The following is a 20510-nucleotide window of genomic DNA, read 5'->3' on the forward strand; positions in this document are numbered from 1 at the left end:
AGTGAGGGGCGGGGCATGGAAATGAGAGGGGGTATGCAAATGAGGGGGCAGGATATGCAAATGAGGGGGCGGGGATGTGCAAGTGGGGGACGGGGCATGCAAATAAGGGGGCAGTATACGCAAATGGAGGGCGGGGCATGCAAATGGGGCGGTGCATGCAAATAAGGGGCAGGACATGCAAATAGAGGAGGCGGGGCATGCAAATGGAGCTGTGCATGCAGATAAGGGGGCGGGACATGCAAATGAGGGATCGGAGTATGTAAATGAGGGGCGGGACATGCAAATAAGGGGGCAGAGCATGCAAATAAGGGGGCAGTGCATGCAAATAAGGGGGCGGTGCATGCAAATGGAGTGTGTGTGATTGGAGCAACACCTTTGAGAGGGTGGGGCATGCAAATATGGGTGTGGGGCATGCAAATAAGGGGGCGGGGCATGTAAATAGGGGCGGGGCATGCAAATTGGGGTCATGCAAATAGGGGGCAGGGTATGCAAATAGGGGACGTGGGATTGGAGCAGAGCGTTGGTGGGGGGCGGGGCATGCAAATAGGGGGCCGGGTATGCAAATAGGGGGAGGGGCATGCAAATGAAGGGCATGGGATTGGAGCAGAGCGTTGGTGGGGGTGGGGTATGCAAATAGGTGGTGGGGCATGCAAATGGGGGGGGCGGGGTATGCAAATTGGGGATGGTGCATGCAAATAGATGGTGGGGCAAGCAAATAGGGGGCGGGTCATGCAAATAGGGGGCGTGGGATTGGAGCAGAGCCTTGGAGGTGGGCGGGGTCTGGCTCAAGGGGGCGGGGTATGCAAATATGGGGCGGGGTATGCAAATGGAGGGCATGGGATTGGAGCAGAGCCTTGGGGGGGCTGGGCATGCAAATAGGGGGCCGGGTATGCAAATACGGGGCGGGGCATGCAAATAAATGGATTGGATATTCAAATAGGGGGCGGGACATGCAAATAAGGGACGGGACATGCAAATTCGGTGTCACGTGGTCTGTGGGTGTGGCTTGATGGGGGCGTGGCCTGGATGGGGGGCGTGGCCTTGGGGGCGTGGCCTTAGGGGGGCGTGGCCTGGGGGGTGGGGGGAGTGTTGTGATTGGTCGGTTGGATTTTGGGGTGATTTAAAGGGGATTTGGGGTTTTTAGGACACCAAAAGCGGGTGCACGGCCTTATTGAGAGCTGTGGAGAGCAACAGCCTGGACATGGCCGAGCTGCTGCTCAGGGTGAGCACACATTGGGGGGAAAAAGGCCCAAATCGGTTCATTTGGGGTATAAAGGGGGGTTTATTGGGGGGAGATGGGGGGTTTGGGACCCACATTGAGCCCCATTGAGCCCCATTGATCCCCATTGACCCCATAGATCTCCATTGACCCCATTGATCCCCATTGATCCCATGGAGCCCCATTGATCCCCATTGGTGCCCATTGACCCCATTGAAACCCTTGTCCCCATTGATCCCCATTGACCCCATAGATCTCCATTGACCCCATTGAAGCCCTTGACCCCACTGAGCCCCATTGTTTCCCATTGACTCCATTGACCCCATTGATCCCATTGACCCCCATTGATCCCCATTGATCCCCATTGACCCCATTGATCCCCATTGATCCCATGGAGCCCCATTGAGCCCCATTGAGCCCACTGATCCCATGGAGCCCCATTGAGCCCCATTGATCCCCCATTGACCCCATTGACCTCATTGATCCCGTTGATCCCCATTGACCCCATGGATTCCTATTGAGCCCCATTGAACCCCATTGAACCCCTTGGCCCCATTGACCCCATTGATCCAGTTGATCCCCATTGACTCCATTGATCCCCATTGACCCCATAGATCTCCGTTGATCTATGATCCCATAGACCCCATTGATCCCATGGATCCCCATTGAGCCCCTTTGAACCCATTGATCCCCATTGATCCCAATTGATCCCATTGACCCCATTGAAGCCCTTGACCCCACTGAGCCCCATTGTTTCCCATTGACTCCATTGACCCCATTGATCCCATTGACCCCATTGATCCCATTGACCCCCATTGATCCCCATTGACCCCATTGATCCCATTGACCCCATTGATCCTAATTGATCCCATTGACCCCATTGATCCCATGGATCCCCATTGAGCCCCTTTGACCCCATTGACCCCCATTGATCCCCATTGACCCCATAGATCTCCATTGACCCCACTGATCTCATGGAGCCCCATTGTTTTCCATTGAGCCTATTGATCCCCATTGACCCCATTGACCCCCATTGACCCCATTGATCCCCACTCCCCCTCATTGACCTCCATTGCCCCCCATTGCCTCCCACTCTCCCCCATTGTCCCCCATTGACCCCCATAGACCCTCACTGACCCCCATTGACTCCCATTGACTCCCACTGACCCCCATTGACCCCCATTGCCTCCCATTGCTCCCCCATTGTCCCCCATTGACCCCATTGACCCCCATTGACCCCCACTGATCCCCATTGACCCCCATTGCACCCCATTGCCCCCCATTGCCCCTTACTACCCCCCACTGACCCCCATTGCCCCCCATTGACCCCCATTGACCCCCACTACCCCCCACTGAACCCCATTGCCCCTCACTGACCCCCATTGGCTCCCATTGACTCCCAGTCCCCCCCACTGACCCCATTGCCCCCCATTAACTCCCATTGCACCCCATTGCACCCCATTGACTCCCACTCCCCCCCACTGACTCCCACTGACCCCCATTGACTCCCATTGACTCCCATTGACCCCCAGTCCCCCCATAGACCTCCATTGACCCCCATAGACCCTCACTGACCCCACTCCCCCCCATTGCCCCCCATTGCCTCCCATAGACCTCCATTGACCCCCATAGACCCTCACTGACCTCCATTGACCCCATTAACCCCCATTGACCCCCATTGACCCCCACTGACCCCATTGCCCCCATTCACCCCCATTGTCCCCTATTGTCCCCCATTGACCCCCATTGCCCCCCATTGCCCCCATTGCCCCGCACTGACTCCCACTGACCCCCATTGACGCCCATTGCCCCCCATTGTCCCCCATTGCCCCCCATTGACCCCACTCCCCCCCATTGACCCCACTCCCCCCCATTGACCCCACTCCCCCCCATTGCCCCCCATTGCCCCCCATTGCCCCCCATTGACCCTCATTGACCCCCATTGACCCCCATTGACCCCCATTGACACCCACTGCCCCCCATTGACCCCATTGCCTCCCACTCTCCCCCACTGACTCCCATTAACTTCCAGTCCCCCCCATTGTCCCCCACTCCCCCCCATTGACTCCCATTGACTCCCATTGACCCCCATTGATCCCCATTGCCCCTTACTACCCCCCACTGACCCCCATTGACCCCCACTGACCCCAGTTGCCCCCCACTGACCCCAGTTGCTCCCCATTGCCTCCCACTCCCCCATACTGCCCCCCATTGCCCCCCACTGCCTCCCATTGCTCCCCATTGCCTCCCACTCTCCCCCATTGATCCCCATTGGCTCCCACTGACCCCCATTGACTCCCATTGACCCCCATTGATCCCCATTGCCTCCCACTCTCCCCCATTGACCCCCATTGGCTCCCACTGACCCCCATTGACTCCCACTGAACCCCATTGACCCCCATTGACTCCCATTGAACCCCAGTGCCTCCCACTCCCCCCCATTGACCCCCATTGTCCCCTATTGCCCCCCATTGCCCACCACTGACCCCCATTGACCCCATTGACTCCCATTAACTTCCATTGCCCCCCATTGACCCCCACTCGCCCATACTGCCCCCCATTGACCCCCATTAACCCCCATTGACCCCCACTGACCCCCATTGACCCCCATTGCCTCCCACTCCCCCCCACTGACTCCCACTGACCCCCATTGACTCCCATTGACTCCCATTGACCCCCAGTCCCCCCATAGACCTCCATTGACCCCCATTGACCCCCACTGACCCCCATTAACCCCCATTGACCCCCACTGACTCCCATTGACCCCCATTGACCCCCATTGTCCCCCATTGACCCCCATTGCCCTCCATAGACCTCCATTGACCCCCATAGATCCCCACTGACTTCCAGTCCCCCCCATTGACTCCCATTGACCCCCATAGACCCTCATTGACCCAGATTGACCCCCACTGACCCCCACTCCCCCATACTGCCCCCCATTGACTCCCACTGACCCCCATTGACTCCCACTGACTCCCAGTCCCCCCCATTGCCCCCATTGACCCCACTGACCCCCATTACCCCCACTGACCCCCATTGACCCCCATTGACCCCATTGACCCCATTGACCCCCACTGACCCCCATTGCCTCCCACTCCCCCCCATTGACCCCTATAGACCCCCATTGACTCCCATTGACTCCCACTGACCCCCATTGCCTCCCACTCCCCCCCATTGACCCCCATTGACCCCCATTGACCCCGACTGATCCCCATTGTCCTCCATTGCCCCGCATTGACCCCCATTGACCCAAATTGACCCCATTAACCCCCATTAACCCCCATTGCCCCCCACTGACCCCCATTGCTCCCCATTGCCTCCCACTCCCCCATACTGCCCCCCATTGACTCCCACTGACCCCCAGTGCCCCCCACTCCCCCCCATTGACCACCATTGACCCCCATTGCCCCCCATTGACTCCCAGTTCCCCCCATTGACCCCCATTGACCACCATTGCCCCCCATGCAGCACGGTGCTGCAGTGAACGCTCAGTCATACTCCGGCTGCACGGCGCTGCACCCCCATTAACCATATTGACCCCCATTGACCCCCATTGTCCCCCATTGACCCCCATTGACCCCCATTGCCCCCCATTGACTCCCATTGCCCCCCACTGCCCCCCATTGCCTCCCATTGACCCCCATTGACCCCCATTGCCTCCCACTCTCCCCCACTGCCCCCCATTGACCCCCATTGACCCCCACTCCCTCATACTGCTCTTCATTGCCCACCATTGACCCCCATTGAGCCCCATTGACCCCCACTCCCCCCCATTGACCCCCATTGACTCCCATTGCCCCCCAGTCCCCCCCCATTGACTCCCACTCTCCCCCATTGCCCCTCATTGACTCCCACTGCCCCCCACTCCCCCCCATTGACCCCCATTGCCCCCATTGACCCCCATTAACCCTCACTGACCCCCATTGACTCCCATTAACCCCATTGCCTCCCACTGCCCCCCATTGACCCCCATTGCCCCCCATTGACCCCCATTAACCCTCACTGACCCCCATTGCATCCCACTCCCCCCCATTGACCCCCATTAACCCCCATTGCCCCCAATTGATCCCCATTGCCTCCCACTCCCCCATACTGCCCCCCATTGACTCCCACTGACCCCCATTGACCCCCATTGCCTCCCACTCCCCTATACTGCCCCCCATTGACTCCCACTGCCCCCCATTGACCACCATTGACCCCCATTGCACCCCACTGATCCCCATTGCCTCCCACTACCCCCCACTGACCCCATTGCCCCCATAGACCTCCATTGACCCCCACAGACCCCCATTGCCCCCATTGCCCCCCATTGACCCCCATTGACTCCCACTAACCCCCAGTCCCCCCCATTGACCCCCATTGCCCCGAATTGACCTCCATTGACTCCAATTGACCCCCATTGTCCCCCATTGCCCCCCAGAGACCTCCATTGACCCCCATAGACCCCCATTAACCCCATTGACCCCATTTCCCCCCATTGCCCCCCACGCAGCACGGTGCCGCAGTGAACGCTCAGTCATACTCCGGCTGCACGGCGCTACACGCAGCTGCGGGACGCGGCCTCGTGGGGGCGCTGCGGCTCCTCCTGCGCAACGGGGCCGACCTGGGGCTGCGCAACAACCACCACGAGACCGCGCTGGCGCTGGCGAGCAACCGGCAGGTGGGGGGGGGGGGGGGTAATGGGGGGGGTGGGGGAAGGGAGGGGAAGGGGAGGGGGAGGGGATGCAAAAGGAGCGGGGGTGCTGCGGGGTTCGAGGGGGATGCAATGGGGGAAAATGTGGGGGGGAATTTTGGGGTAAATTGCAAAAGTTATGGGGGATGGGGGGTGGGTAGGGGTTGGGGAAGGAAGGGGAAGGGGAGGGGGAGGGGATGCAAAAGGAGCGGGGGAGCTGCGGGGTTCGAGGGGGATGCAATGGGGGGAAATCTGGGGGGGGATTTTGGGGTGAAATGCAAAAGTTAGGGGGGGTGGGAGTGTGGGGGTGGAGGGGGAGGAAGAGAAAGGGGAGGGGGAGGGGATGCAAAAGGAGCGGGGTTGCTGCGGGGTTCGATGGGGGTGCAATGGGGGGAAATGTGGGGGGGGATTTTGGGGTAAATTGCAAAAGTTATGGGGGATGGGGGGTGGGTAGGGGTTGGGGAAGGAAGGGGAAGGGGAGGGGAAGGGGATGCAAAAGGAGCGGGGGTGCTGCGGGGTTCAGTGGGGATGCAATGGGGGGAAATGTGGGGGGGGATTTTGGGGTGAAATGCAAAAGTTATGGGGGATGGGGGGTGGGTAGGGGTTGGGGAAGGGAGGGGAAGGGAGGGGGAGGGGATGCAAAAGGAGCGGGGGTGCTGCGGGGTTCGAGGGGGATGCAATGGGGCTTTTTGTTGGGGAGGATTTTGGGGTGAAATGCAAAAGTTTTGGGTGCAAGGGAGACGTGGGGTGGGTGGGGGTCGTGGGGGGTGGGGAGCATTAAAGTGCAAAAGGAGCGGGGGTGCTACGGGGTTCGATGGGGGTGCAATTGGGGAAAATGTGGGGGGGGATTTTGGGGTGTAATGCAAAAGTTTTGGGTGCAAGGGAGACGTGGGGTGGGTGAGGGTTGTGGGGGATGGGGAGCATTAAAGTGCAAAAGGAGCAGGGGTGCTGCGGGGTTCGAGGGGGATGCAACGGGGCTTTTTGTGTGTGGGGATTTTGGGGTATATTGCAAAAGTTTTGGGGTCTGAGGGGGTGGGGGTGTAGCAGAAAGAAGGGGAAGGGGAGGGGGAGGGGATGCAAAAGGAGCGGGGGTGCTGCGGGGTTCGAGGGGGATGCAATGGGGGGAAATGTGGGGGGGGATTTTGGGGTAAATTGCAAAAGTTATGAAGGGTGGGGGGATGGGGGGGGATGGGGGTTTGGGGGGGTTGGGAGCATTAAAGTGCAAAAGGGTTGGGGGTGCTACGGGGTTCGATGGGGGTGCAATTGGGGAAAATGTGGGGGGGGATTTTGGGGTGAAATGCAAAAGTTAAGGGGGCTGGGGCAGGGATGGGGTGGGGGAAGGAAGGGGATGGGGAGGGGGAGGGGATGCAAAAGGAGCGGGGGTGCTGCGGGGTTCGAGGGGGATGCAATTGGGGGAAATGTGGGGGGGGATTTTGGGGTGAAATGCAAAAGTTATGGGGTCTGGGGGGGTGTAGAAGGGATGAGGGTTGGGGAGGGTGGGGAGCATTGATGTGCAAAAGGTTTGGGGTGGAAAAGGTGAATTTTGGGCATGCAACAGGGGGAAATGTGGGGGAGGATTTTGGGGTAAATTGCAAAAGTTAGGGTGGATGGGGTGTGGGTAGGGGTTGGGGAAGGAAGGGGATGGGGAGGGGGAGGGGATGCAAAAGGAGCGGGGGTGCTGCGGGGTTCGATGGGGATGCAATGGGGGGAAATGTGGGGGGGGATTTTGGGGTGTAATGCAAAAGTTTTGGGTGCAAGGGAGACGTGGGGTGGGTGAGGGTTGTGGGGGGTGGGGAGCATTAAAGTGCAAAAGGAGCGGGAGTGCTGCGGGGTTCAATGAGGATGCAATGGGGGGAAATGTGTGGGAGGATTTTGGGGTGAAATGCAAAAGTTTTGGGTGCTGGAGGGACATGTTGGGGGTGGGAGTTGGGGGCGGTGGGGAGCATTGAAGTGCAAAAGGGTTGGGGGTGCTGCGGGCTTCGATGGGGATGCAATGGGGGGAAATGTGGGGGAGGATTTTGGGGTGAAATACAAAAGTTTTGGGTGCAAGGGAGATGTGGGGTGGGTGGGGGTCGTGGGGGGTGGGGAGCATTAAAGTGCAAAAGGAGCAGGGGTGCTGCGGGGTTCGAGGGGGATGCAATGGGGGGAAATGTTGGGGGGGATTTTGGGGTAAATTGCAAAAGTTATGGGGGATGGGGGGTGGGTAGGGGTTGGGGAAGGAAGGGGAAGGGGAGGGGGAGGGGATGCAAAAGGAGCGGGGTGCTGCGGGGTTCGATGGGGATGTAATTGGGGAAAATGTGGGGGGGGATTTTGGGGTGAAATGCAAAAGTTTTGGGTGCAAGGGAGACGTGGGGGGGATGGGGGTTGTGGGGGGTGGGGAGCATTAAAGTGCAAAAGGAGCGGGGGTGCTGTGGGGTTCGGTGGGGATGCAATGGGGGAAAATGTGGGGGGGGGATTTTGGGGTGAAATGCAAAAGTTTTGGGTGCTGAAGGGACATGTTGGGGGTGGGAGTTGGGGAGGGTGGGGAGCATTAAAGTGCAATAGGGTTGGGTTGGAAACAGTAAATACTGGGCATGCAATGGGGCTTTTTGTGGGGGAAGATTTTGGGTTAAAATGCAGAAGTTTGGGGTGCTGGAGGGACGTATTGGGGGTGGTAATTGGGGGTTGTGAGGATCATTAATGTGCAAAAGGTTTTGGGTGAAAAAGGTGCATTTTGGGCATGCAGTGGGGGTTTTTGTGGGGAAGGATTTTAGGGTGAAATGCAAAAGTTTGGGGGGGTGAGTAAATGTGTTTGGGGTGGTCGTTGGAGGGGGTGGGGAGCATTCAAGTGCAAAAGGTTTGGGGTGAAAAAGGTGCATTTTGAGCATGCAATGGGGCTTTTTGTCATGGAGGATTTTGGGGTGAAATGCAAAAGTTTGGGGTGCTGGAGGGACATGTTGGGGGTGGTGGTTGGAGGGGGTGAGGAGCATTAAAGTGCAAAAGGTTTGGGATGAAAAAGGTCAGTTTTGGGCATGCAATGGGGCTTTTTGTCAGGGAGGATTTTGGGGTGAAATGCAAAAGTTTTGAGTGCTGGAGGGACGTGTTGGGGGTGGTGGTTGGAGGGGGTAAGGAGCATTAAAGTGCAAAAGGTTTTGGGTGAAAAAGGTGCATTTTGGGCATGCAGTGGGGATTTTTGTGGGTGGGGATTTTGGGGTGAAATGCAAAAGTTTGGGGGGGTGGGTGAATGTGACTTGGGTGGTGGTTGGTGGAGGTGGGGAGCATTAAAGTGCAAGAGGTTTGGGGTGAAAAAGGTGCATTTTGGGCATGCAATGGGGCTTTTTGTCAGGGAGGATTTTGGGGTAAAATGCAAAAGTTTGGGGCGCTGGAGGGACATGTTGGGGGTGGTGGTTGGAGGGGGTGAGGAGCATTAAAGTGCAAAAGGTTTTGGGTGAAAAAGGTGCATTTTGGGCATGCAATGGAGCTTTTTGTCAGGGAGGATTTTGGGGTGAAATGCAAAAGTTTTGGGTGCTGGAGGGACATGTTGAGGGTGGGAGTTGGGGAGGGTGAGGAGCATTAAAGTGCAAAAGGTTTGGGATGAAAAAGGTCAGTTTTGGGCTTGCAATGGGGCTTTTTGACTGAGAGGATTTTGGGGTGAAATGCAAAAGTTTGGGGTGCTGGAAGGACGTGTTGGGGGTGGTGGTTGGAGGGGGTGAGGAGCTTTAAAGTGCAAAAGGTTTGGGATGAAAAAGGTCAATTTTGTGCTTACAACAGGGCTTTTTGACTGAGAGGATTTTGGGGTGAAATGCAAAAGTTTGGGGTGCTGGAAGGACGTGTTGGGGATGGTGGTTGGAGGGGGTGAGGAGCATTCAAGTGCAAAAGGTTTGGGATGAAAAAGGTGCATTTTGGGCATGCAATGGGGCTTTTTGTGGGGGAGGATTTTGGGGTGAAATGCAAAAGTTTGGGGTGCTGGAGGGACGTGTTGGGGGTGGTGGTTGGAGGGGGTGAGGAGCATTAAAGTGCAAAAGGTTTTGGGTGAAAAAGGTGCATTTTAGGCATGCAATGGGGATTTTTGTCAGGGAGGATTTTGGGGTCAATTGCAAAAGTTTGAGGGGGTGGTCAAACGTGACTGCGGTGGGGTTTGGGGGGGATGGGGAGCATTAAAGTGCAATTGGTTTGGGGTGAAAAAGGTGCATTTTGGGCTTGTAACGGGGCTTTTTGTCTGGGAGGATTTTGGGGTGAAATGCAAAAGTTTTGAGTGCTGGAGGGACATGTTGAGGGTGGGAGTTGGGGAGGGTGGGGAGCATTAAAGTGCAATAGGTTTGGGTTGGAAACAGTAAATATTGGGCATGCAATGGGGCTTTTTGTGGGGGAAGATTTTGGGTTAAAATGCAGAAGTTTGGGGTGCTGGAGGGACGTATTGGGTGTGGTAATTGGGGGTTGTGGGGATCATTAATGTGCAAAAGGTTTGGGGTGAAAAAGGTGCATTTTGAGCATGCAGTGGGGGTTTTTGTGGGGAAGGATTTTAGGGTGAAATGCAAAAGTTTGGGGGGGTGAGTGAATGTGACTGGGGTGGTCGTAGGAGGGGATGGGGAGCATTAAAGTGCAAAAGGTTTGGGGTGAAAAAGGTGCATTTTGGGCATGCAATGGGGATTTTTGTTGGGGAGGATTTTGGGGTAAAATGCAGAAGTTTGAGGGGGTGGGCAAACGTGACTGCGGTGGGGTTTGGGGGGGATGGGGAGCATTAAAGTGCAAGAGGTTTGGGGTGAAAAAGGTGCATTTTGGGCATGCAATGGGGCTTTTTGACTGGGAGGATTTTGGGGTGAAATGCAAAAGTTTGGGGTGCTGGAGGGACGTGTTGGGGGTGGTGGTTGGAGGGGGTAAGGAGCATTAAAGTGCAAAAGGTTTTGGGTGAAAAAGGTGCATTTTGGGCATGCAATGGGGCTTTTTGTCAGGGAGGATTTTGAGGTCAATTGCAAAAGTTTGAGGGGGTGGGCAAACATGACTGCGTTGGGGTTTGGGGGGGATGGGGAGCATTAAAGTGCAAGAGGATTGGGGTGAAAAAGGTGCATTTTGGGCTTGCAACGGGGCTTTTTGTCAGGGAGGATTTTGGGGTGAAATGCAAAAGTTTGGGGTGCTGGAGGGACATGTTGGGGATGGTGGTTAGAGGGGGTGAGGAGCATTAAAGTGCAAGAGGTTTGGGGTGAAAAAGGTGCATTTTGGGCATGCAATGGGGCTTTTTGTCAGGGAGGATTTTGGGGTGAAATGCAAAAGTTTGGGGTGCTGGAGGGACGTGTTGGGGGTGGTCGTTGGAGGGGGTGAGGAGCATTAAAGTGCAAAAGGTTTGGGACGAAAAAGGTCAATTTTGGTCTTGCAACGGGGCTTTTTGTCTGGGAGGATTTTGGGGTGAAATGCAAAAGTTTGGGGTGCTGGAGGGATGTGTTGGGGGTGGTGGTTGGAGGGGGTGAGGAGCATTAAAGTGCAAAAGGTTTTGGGTGAAAAAGGTGCATTTTGGGCATGCAATGGGGCTTTTTGTGGGGGAGGATTTTGGGGTGAAATGCAAAAGTTTGAGGGGGTGGGCAAACGTGACTGCGGCGGGGTTTGGGGGGGATGGGGAGCATTAAAGTGCAAGAGGATTGGGGTGAAAAAGGTGCATTTTGGGCTTGCAACGGGGCTTTTTGTCAGGGAGGATTTTGGGGTGAAATGCAAAAGTTTGGGGTGCTGGAGGGACATGTTGGGGGTGGTGGTTGGAGGGGGTGAGGAGCTTTAAAGTGCAAAAGGTTTGGGATGAAAAAGGTCAATTTTGTGCTTACAACAGGGCTTTTTGACTGAGAGGATTTTGGGGTGAAATGCAAAAGTTTGGGGTGCAGGGAAGGACGTGTTGGGGGTGGTGGTTGGAGGGGGTGAGGAGCTTTAAAGTGCAAAAGGTTTGGGGTGAAAAAGGTGCATTTTGGGCTTGCAATGGGGGTTTTTGTGGGGAAGGATTTTGGGGTGAAGTGCAAAAGTTTGGGGGGGGTGAGTGAATGTGACTGGGGTGGTCGTTGGAGGGGGTGGGGAGCATTAAAGTGCAAAAGGTTTGGGATGAAAAAGGTCAATTTTGGGCTTGCAACGGGGTTTTTTGTCTGGGAGGATTTTGGGGTGAAATGCAAAAGTTTGGGGTGCTGGAGGGACATGTTGGGGGTGGTGGTTGGAGGGGGTGAGAAGCTTTAAAGTGCAAAAGGTTTTGGGTGAAAAAGTTGCATTTTGGGCATGCAATGGGGATTTTTGTTGGGGAGGATTTTGGGGTAAAATGCAGAAGTTTGAGGGGGTGGGCAAACGTGACTGCGGTGGGGTTTGGAGGGGGTGGGGAGCATTAAAGTGCAAGAGGTTTGGGGTGAAAAAGGTCAAATTTGGGCTTGCAATGGGGCTTTTTGTCTGGGAGGATTTTGGGGTGAAATGCAAAAGTTTGAGGGGGTGGGCAAACGTGACTGCGGTGGGGTCTGGGGGGGATGGGGAGCATTAAAGTGCAAAAGGTTTTGGGTGAAAAAGGTGCATTTTGGGCTTGCAATGGGGCTTTTTGTCAGGGAGGATTTTGGGGTGAAATGCAAAAGTTTGGGGTGCTGGAGGGACATGTTGGGGGTGGTGGTTGGAGGGGGTAAGGAGCATTAAAGTGCAATAGGTTTGGGGTGAAAAAGGTCAAATTTGGGCTTGCAATGGGGCTTTTTGTCAGGGAGGATTTTGGGGTGAAATGCAAAAGTTTGGGGTGCTGGAGGGACGTGTTGGGGATGGTGGTTGGAGGGGGTGAGGAGCATTAAAGTGCAAAAGGTTTGGGATGAAAAAGGTCAATTTTGGGCTTGCAATGGGGCTTTTTGTCAGGGAGGATTTTGGGGTCAAATGCAAAAGTTTGAGGGGGTGGGCAAACGTGACTGCGGTGGGGCTTGGGGGGGATGGGGAGCATTAAAGTGCAAGAGGTTTGGGGTGAAAAAGGTGCATTTTGGGCATGCAATGGGGCTTTTTGTCATGAAGGATTTTGGGGTGAAATGCAAAAGTTTGGGGTGCTGGAGGGACGTGTTGGGGGTGGTGGTTGGAGGGGGTGAGGAGCTTTAAAGTGCAAAAGGTTTGGGATGAAAAAGGTCAATTTTGTGCTTACAACAGGGCTTTTTGACTGAGAGGATTTTGGGGTGAAATGCAAAAGTTTGGGGTGCTGGAAGGACGTGTTGGGGGTGGTGGTTGGAGGGGGTGAGGAGCTTTAAAGTGCAAAAGGTTTGGGATGAAAAAGGTGCATTTTGGGCATGCAATGGGGCTTTTTGTCAGGGAGGATTTTGGGGTCAATTGCAAAAGTTTGAGGGGGTGGGCAAACATGACTGCGGTGGGGCTTGGGGGGGATGGGGAGCATTAAAGTGCAATAGGTTTGGGGTGAAAAAGGTGCATTTTGGGCATGCAATGAGGCTTTTTGTCAGGGAGGATTTTGGGGTGAAATGCAAAAGTTTTGAGTGCTGGAGGGACGTGTTGGGGGTGGTGGTTGGAGGGGGTGAGGAGCATTAAAGTGCAAAAGGCTTTGGGTGAAAAAGGTCAATTTTGGGCATGCAATGGGGGTTTTTGTGGGGAAGGATTTTAGGGTGAAATGCAAAAGTTTGGGGGGGTGGGTAAATGTGACTTGGGTGGTCGTTGGAGGGGGTGGGGAGCATTAAAGTGCAAAAGGTTTGGGGTGAAAAAGGTGCATTTTGGGCATGCAATGGGGCTTTTTGTGGGGGAGGATTTTGGGGTGAAATGCAAAAGTTTGGGGTGCTGGAGAGACATGTTGGGGGTGGTGGTTGGAGGGGGTGAGGAGCTTTAAAGTGCAAAAGGTTTGGGATGAAAAAGGTCAATTTTGTGCTTACAACAGGGCTTTTTGACTGAGAGGATTTTGGGGTGAAATGCAAAAGTTTGGGGTGCTGGAAGGACGTGTTGGGGATGGTGGTTGGAGGGGGTGAGGAGCATTCAAGTGCAAAAGGTTTGGGATGAAAAAGGTGCATTTTGGGCATGCAATGGGGCTTTTTGTCGGGGAGGATTTTGGGGTCAATTGCAAAAGTTTGAGGGGGTGGACAAACATGACTGCGGTGGGGCTTGGGGGGGATGGGGAGCATTAAAGTGCAATAGGTTTGGGGTGAAAAAAGTCAATTTTGGGCTTGCAATGGGGCTTTTTTTTCAGGGAGGATTTTGGGGTGAAATGCAAAAGTTTGGGGTGCTGGAGGGACGTGTTGGGGGTGGTGGTTGGAGGGGGTGAGGAGCATTAAAGTGCAAAAGGTTTTGGGTGAAAAAGGTGCATTTTGGGCTTGCAATGGAGCTTTTTGTCAGGGAGGATTTTGGGGTGAAATGCAAAAGTTTGGGGTGCTGGAGGGACGTGTTGGGGGTGGTGGTTGGAGGGGGTGAGGAGCATTAAAGTGCAAAAGGTTTTGGGTGAAAAAGGTGCATTTTGGGCTTGCAATGGAGCTTTTTGTCAGGGAGGATTTTGGGGTGAAATGCAAAAGTTTTGAGTGCTGGAGGGACGTGTTGGGGGTGGTCGTTGGAGGGGGTAAGGAGCATTAAAGTGCAAAAGGTTTGGGGTGAAAAAGGCCAATTTGGGGCATGCAGTGGGGGATTTCTGTTAGGGAGGATTTTGGGGTCAAATGCAAAAGTTTGAGGGGGTGGGCAAACGTGACTGCGGTGGGGCTTGGGGGGGATGGGGAGCATTAAAGTGCAAGAGGTTTGGGGTGAAAAAGGTGCATTTTGGGCATGCAATGGGGCTTTTTGTCAGGGAGGATTTTGGGGTGAAATGCAAAAGTTTGGGGTGCTGGAGGGACGTGTTGGGGGTGGTGGTTGGAGGGGGTGAGGAGCATTAAAGTGCAAGAGGTTTGGGATGAAAAAGGCCAATTTTGGGCTTGCAATGGGGCTTTTTGTCAGGGAGGATTTTGGGGTGAAATGCAAAAGTTTGGGGTGCTGGAGGGACATGTTGGGGGTGGTGGTTGGAGGGGGTGAGGAGCATTAAAGTGCAAAAGGTTTGGGGTGAAAAAAGTCAATTTGGGGCATGCAATGGGGCTTTTTGTCGGGGAGGATTTTGGGGTCAAATGCAAAAGTTTGAGGGGGTGGTCAAACGTGACTGCGGTGGGGTTTGGGGGGGATGGGGAGCATTAAAGTGCAATAGGTTTGGGATGAAAAAGGCCAATTTTGGGCTTGCAACGGGGCTTTTTGTCTGGGAGGATTTTGGGGTGAAATGCAAAAGTTTTGGGTTCTTTGGGGTTGTGGCTTTGGGGGAGGGGAGGGACGGTGGGGGGGGTTGGATCACGTGGGGTTTTGGGTTGCAACGTGGTGTTATGGGGCTGCAATGGGGCCTTTTGGTTGCGACTTTGTTTTGGGGTGAAAAGCAGCGATTTTAGTGATGGGAAGGTTTGTAACCCTCCCAGGTGATTGACATCCTCCGAGGCAAAGCGGCGTCCAATCAGAACGCGGAACAAAAGGGAACGCCCCGGGTTGACCAATGGGAAGAGGAGAAGGAAAAGCCTAAAGCCAATAAGCTGCGCCCCCGGGAGGGGCGTGGCTTCGTGGCCCCGCCCACATCTGAGCATTAACCCCGCCCCTTCCGGTTATAGCAATAAAATAGAGTCAATAGAGTTTCTCTATGGGTCTTTATGGGTCTCTATGGGACTCTATGGGGCAGATATGGGACTCAATGGGGTCTCTATGGGGCAGCTATGGGGCAGCTATGGGGCTATATGGGGCTCTATGGGGGTCTATGGGGCTATATGGGGCTCTATGGGGAAGCTATGGGGCTCTATGGGTCTTTATGGGGCAGATATGGGACTCTATGGGGTCTCTATGGGGCAGCTATGGGGCTATATGGGGCTCTATGGGGGTCTATGGGGTCTATATGAGGCAGCTATGGGGCTATATGGGGGTCTATGGGGTCTATATGAGGCAGCTATGGGGCTATATGGGGGTCTATGGGGTCTCTATGGGGCAGCTATGGGGCTATATGGGGGTCTATGGGGTCTCTATGGGGCAGCTATGGGGCTCTATGGGGCAGATATGGGGCTCTATGGGGTCTCTATGGGGCAGCTATGGGGCTCTATGGGGCTTTATGGGGCTCTATGGGGCTCTATGGGGCTATATGGGGGTCTATGGGGTCTCTATGGGGCAGCTATGGGGCTATATGGGGCTCTATGGGGCTCTATGGGGTCTCTATGGGGCAGCTATGGGGCTATATGGGGGTCTATGGGGTCTCTATGGGGCAGCTATGGGGCTCTATGGGGCAGATATGGGGCTCTATGGGGTCTCTATGGGGCAGCTATGGGGCTCTATGGGGCTTTATGGGGCTCTATGGGGCTCTATGGGGCTATATGGGGGTCTATGGGGTCTCTATGGGGCAGCTATGGGGCTCTATGGGGCTTTATGGGGCTCTATGGGACTCTATGGGGCAGATATGGGACTCAATGGGGTCTCTATGGGGCAGCTATGGGGCAGCTATGGGGCTATATGGGGGTCTATGGGGCTATATGGGGCTCTATGGGGAAGCTATGGGGCTCTATGGGTCTTTATGGGGCAGATATGGGACTCTATGGGTCTCTATGGGGCAGCTATGGGGCAGCTATGGGGCTATATGGGGGTCTATGGGGCTATATGGGGCTCTATGGGGAAGCTATGGGGCTCTATGGGTCTTTATGGGGCAGATATGGGACTCTATGGGGTCTCTATGGGGCAGCTATGGGGCTATATGGGGGTCTATGGGGTCTCTATGGGGCAGATATGGGGGTCTATGGGGCTCTATGGGGCTCTATGGGGTCTCTATGGGGAAGCTATGGGGCTCTATGGGGCTCTATGGGGTCTCTATGGGGAAGCTATGGGGCTATATGGGGCTCTATGGGGCAGATATGGGACTCTATGGGGCAGATATGGGGCTATATGGGGCTCTATGGGGCAGCTATGGGTCTTTATGGGGCTCTATGGGGCTCTATGGGGCAGATATGGGACTCTATGGGGCAGATATGGGACTCTATGGGGCTCTATGGGGCTTTATGGGGCTCTATGGGGCTCTATGGGACTCTATGGGGTCTCTATAGGGCAGCTATGGGGCTATATGGGGGTCTATGGGGGTCTATGGGGTCTCTATGGGGCAGCTATGGGGCTATATGGGGGTCTATGGGGGTCTATGGGGCTCTATGGGGCTCTATGGGGCAACAATGGGTCTCTATGGGGTCTCTATGGTGCTCTATGGGGCAGATATGGGACTCTATGGGGTCTCTATGGGGCAGCTATGGGTCTCTATGGGGCTCTATGGGGGTCTATGGGGTCTCTATGGGGCAGCTATGGGGCTATATGGGGGTCTATGGGGTCTATGGGTCCTTATGGGGCAACAATGGGTCTCTATGGGGCAGCTATGGGGGTCTATGGGGGTCTATGGTGCTCTATGGGGCAGATATGGGACTCTATGGGGTCTCTATGGGGCAGCTATGGGGCTATATGGGGCTCTATGGGGGTCTATGGGGTCTCTATGGGGCAGCTATGGGGCTCTATGGGGGTCTATGGGGGTCTATGGGTCCTTATGGGGCAACAATGGGTCTCTATGGGGCTCTATGGGGGTCTATCGGTCTCTATGGGGCAGCTATGGGTCTCTATGGGTCTCTATGGGGCTCTATGGGGGTCTATGGGGTCTCAATGGGGCAGCTATGGGGCTCTATGGGGCTTTATGGGGCTCTATGGGGCTCTATGGGGTCTCTATGGGGCAGCTATGGGGCTATATGGGGCTCTATGGGGGTCTACGGGGCTCTATGGGGTCTCTATGGGGCAGCTATGGGGCTATATGGGTGTCTATGGGACTCTATGGGGGTCTATGGGGCTCTATGGGGCTATATGGGGTCTCTATGGGGCAGCTATGGGGCTATATGGGGCTCTATGGGTGTCTATGGGGCTCTATATGGGGCAGCTATGGGGCTATATGGGGCAGCTATGGGGGTCTATGGGGGTCTATGGGTCCTTATGGGGCAGATATGGATCTCTATGGGGCTCTATGGGGGTCTATGGGGCTATATGGGGCTCTATGTGGGTCTATGGGGCAACAATGGGTCTCTATGGGGCTCTATGGGGCAGCTATGGGGCTCTATGTGGGTCTATGGGGCTATATGGGGTCTCTATGGGGCTCTTTGGGGTGTCTATGGGGCTATATGGGGCTCTATGGGGGTCTATAGGGCTCTATGGGGCTCTATGGGTCTTTATGGGGCAACAATGGGTCTCTATGGGGCTCTATGGGGCAGCTATGGGGCTATATGGGGCTCTATAGGTGTCTATGGGGTCTCTATGGGGCAGCTATGGGGCTCTATGGGGCTTTATGGGGCTCTATGGGGCTCTATGGGGTCTATATGGGGCAGCTATGGGGCAGATATGGGGGTCTATGGGGGTCTATGGGGTCTCTATGGGGCAGCTATGGGGCTATATGGGGCTCTATGGGAGTCTATGGGGTCTCTATGGGGCAGATATGGGGCTCTATGGGGGTCTATGGGGCTATATGGGGCTCTATGGGGCAGCTATGGGGCTATATGGGTCTTTATGGGTCAACAATGGGTCTCTATGGGGCTCTATGGGGTGTCTATGAGGCTCTTTGGGATCTATGGGGCTCTATGGGGCTCTGTGGGGTTCTATGGGGCTCTATGGGGCAACAATGGGGCTCTATGGGGCTCTATGGGGCAACAATGGAACTCTATGGGGTCTCTATGGGGCAGCTATAGGGCTCTATGGGGCTCTATGAGGGTCTATGTGTGTCTATGGGGGTCTATGGGGCTATATGGGGTTCTATGGGTCTTTATGGGGCAGATATGGGATTCAATGGTGTCTCTATGGGGCAGCTATGGGTCTCTATGGGTCTCTATGGGGGTCTATGGGGCTCTATGGGTCTTAATGGGGCAACAGTGGGTCTCTATGGGGCTCTATGGGGCAGCTATGGGTCTCTATGGGGCTCTATAGGTGTCTATGGGGTCTCTATGGGGCAGCTATGGGGCTCTATGGGGCTTTATGGGGCTCTATGGGGCTCTATGGGGTCTATATGGGGCAGCTATGGGGCTATATGGGGGTCTATGGGGGTCTATGGGGTCTCTATGGGGCAGCTATGGGGCTATATGGGGCTCTATGGGAGTCTATGGGGTCTCTATGGGGCAGATATGGGGCTCTATGGGGGTCTATGGGGCTCTATGGGGTCTCTATGGGGCAGCTATGGGGCTATATGGGGGTCTATGGGGATCTATGGGGTCTCTATGGGGCAGCTATGGGGCTATATGGGGCTCTATGGGGCTCTATGGGGTCTATATGGGGCAGCTATGGGGCTATATGGTGCTCTATGGGGCAGCTATGGGGCTCTATGGGGCTTTATGGGGCTCTATGGGGCTCTATGGGCGTCTATGGGGTCTCTATGGAGCAGCTATGGGGCTATATGGGGCTCTATGGAGGTCTATGGGGTCTATATGGGGCAGCTATGGGGCTATATGGGGGTCTATGGGGGTCTATGGGGTCTCTATGGGGCAGCTATGGGGGCGATATGGGGCTCTATGGGGGCTATATGGGGCTCCATGGGGGTCTATGGGGCTCTATGGGTCCTTATGGGGCAACAATGGGTCTCCCTATGGGTCTTTATGGGGCTACAATGGGTCTCTATGGGTCTCTATGGGGGTCTATGGGGGTCTATGGGGCTCTATGGGTCTTTATGGGGCAACAATGGGGCTCTATGGAGCAGATATGGGACTCTATGGGGTCTCTATGGGGCATCTATGGGGCTATATGGGGCTCTATGGGGGTCTATGGGGGTCTATGGGTCCTTATGGGGCAACAATGGGTCTCTATGGGGTCTCTATGGGGTAGCTATGGGGCTATATGGGGGTCTATGGGGCTCTGTGGGTCTCTATGGGTCTCTATGGGGCTCTATGGGGGTCTATGGGGTCTCTATGGGGCAGCTATGGGGCTATATGGGGGTCTATGGGGGTCTATGGGGGTCTATGGGGGTCTATGGGTCCTTATGGGGCAACAATGGGTCTCCCTATGGGTCTTTATGGGGCTACAATGGGTCTCTATGGGTCTTTATGGGGGTCTATGGGGCTCTATGGGGCTCTATGGGTCTTTATGGGGCAGTTATGGGACTCTATGGGGTCTCTATGGGGCAGCTATGGGGCTATATGGGGGTCTATGGGGGTCTATGGGTCCTTATGGGGCAACAATGGGTCTCTATGGGGCTCTATGGAGGTCTATGGGGGTCTATGGGGGGTCTATGGTGCTCTATGGGGCAGATATGGGACTCTATGGGGTCTCTATGGGGCATCTATGGGGCTATATGGGGCTCTATGGGGCTATATGGGGCTCTATGGGTCCTTATGGGGCAACAATGGGTCTCTATGGGGTCTCTATGGGGTAGCTATGGGGCTATATGGGGGTCTATGGGGCTATATGGGGCTCTATGGGACTTTATGGGGCAACAATGGGTCTCTATGGGGCAGCTATGGGGCTATATGGGGCTCTATGGGTCTTTATGGGGCAACAATCTGTCTCTATGGGGCAGCTATGGGACTATTTGGGGCTCTATGGGTCTTTATGGGGCAGCTATGGGTCTCTATGGGGCTCTATGGGGGTCTATGGGGCTATATGGGGCTCTATGGGTCTCTATGGGTTCCT

At 55.2% G+C, this 20510-nt stretch overlaps 1 protein-coding gene across 1 annotated transcript in view; it reads left to right on the top strand.

Annotated features, from left to right (window-relative positions):
• LOC146751945 (B-cell lymphoma 3 protein-like) overlaps nt 1–15475 on the top strand; it is a 38863-nt gene extending 23388 nt beyond the window's left edge. Inside the window, exons 5-7 of the mRNA XM_085533376.1 lie at nt 1145–1222; nt 5712–5879; nt 15269–15475. Of these exons, the coding sequence (XP_085389502.1) occupies nt 1145–1222; nt 5712–5879; nt 15269–15433 (411 nt within the window). The 3' untranslated portion in view covers nt 15434–15475. The remainder of the gene's footprint in view (nt 1–1144; nt 1223–5711; nt 5880–15268) is intronic.
• Nucleotides 15476–20510: the final 5035 nt, after the last annotated feature.

Source organism: Coturnix japonica, unplaced genomic scaffold (genome assembly GCF_054131305.1).
Source record: "Coturnix japonica strain WE unplaced genomic scaffold, WE-NBRP24 Scf060, whole genome shotgun sequence".
In the NCBI taxonomy this organism is placed as follows: Eukaryota; Metazoa; Chordata; class Aves; order Galliformes; family Phasianidae; genus Coturnix; species Coturnix japonica.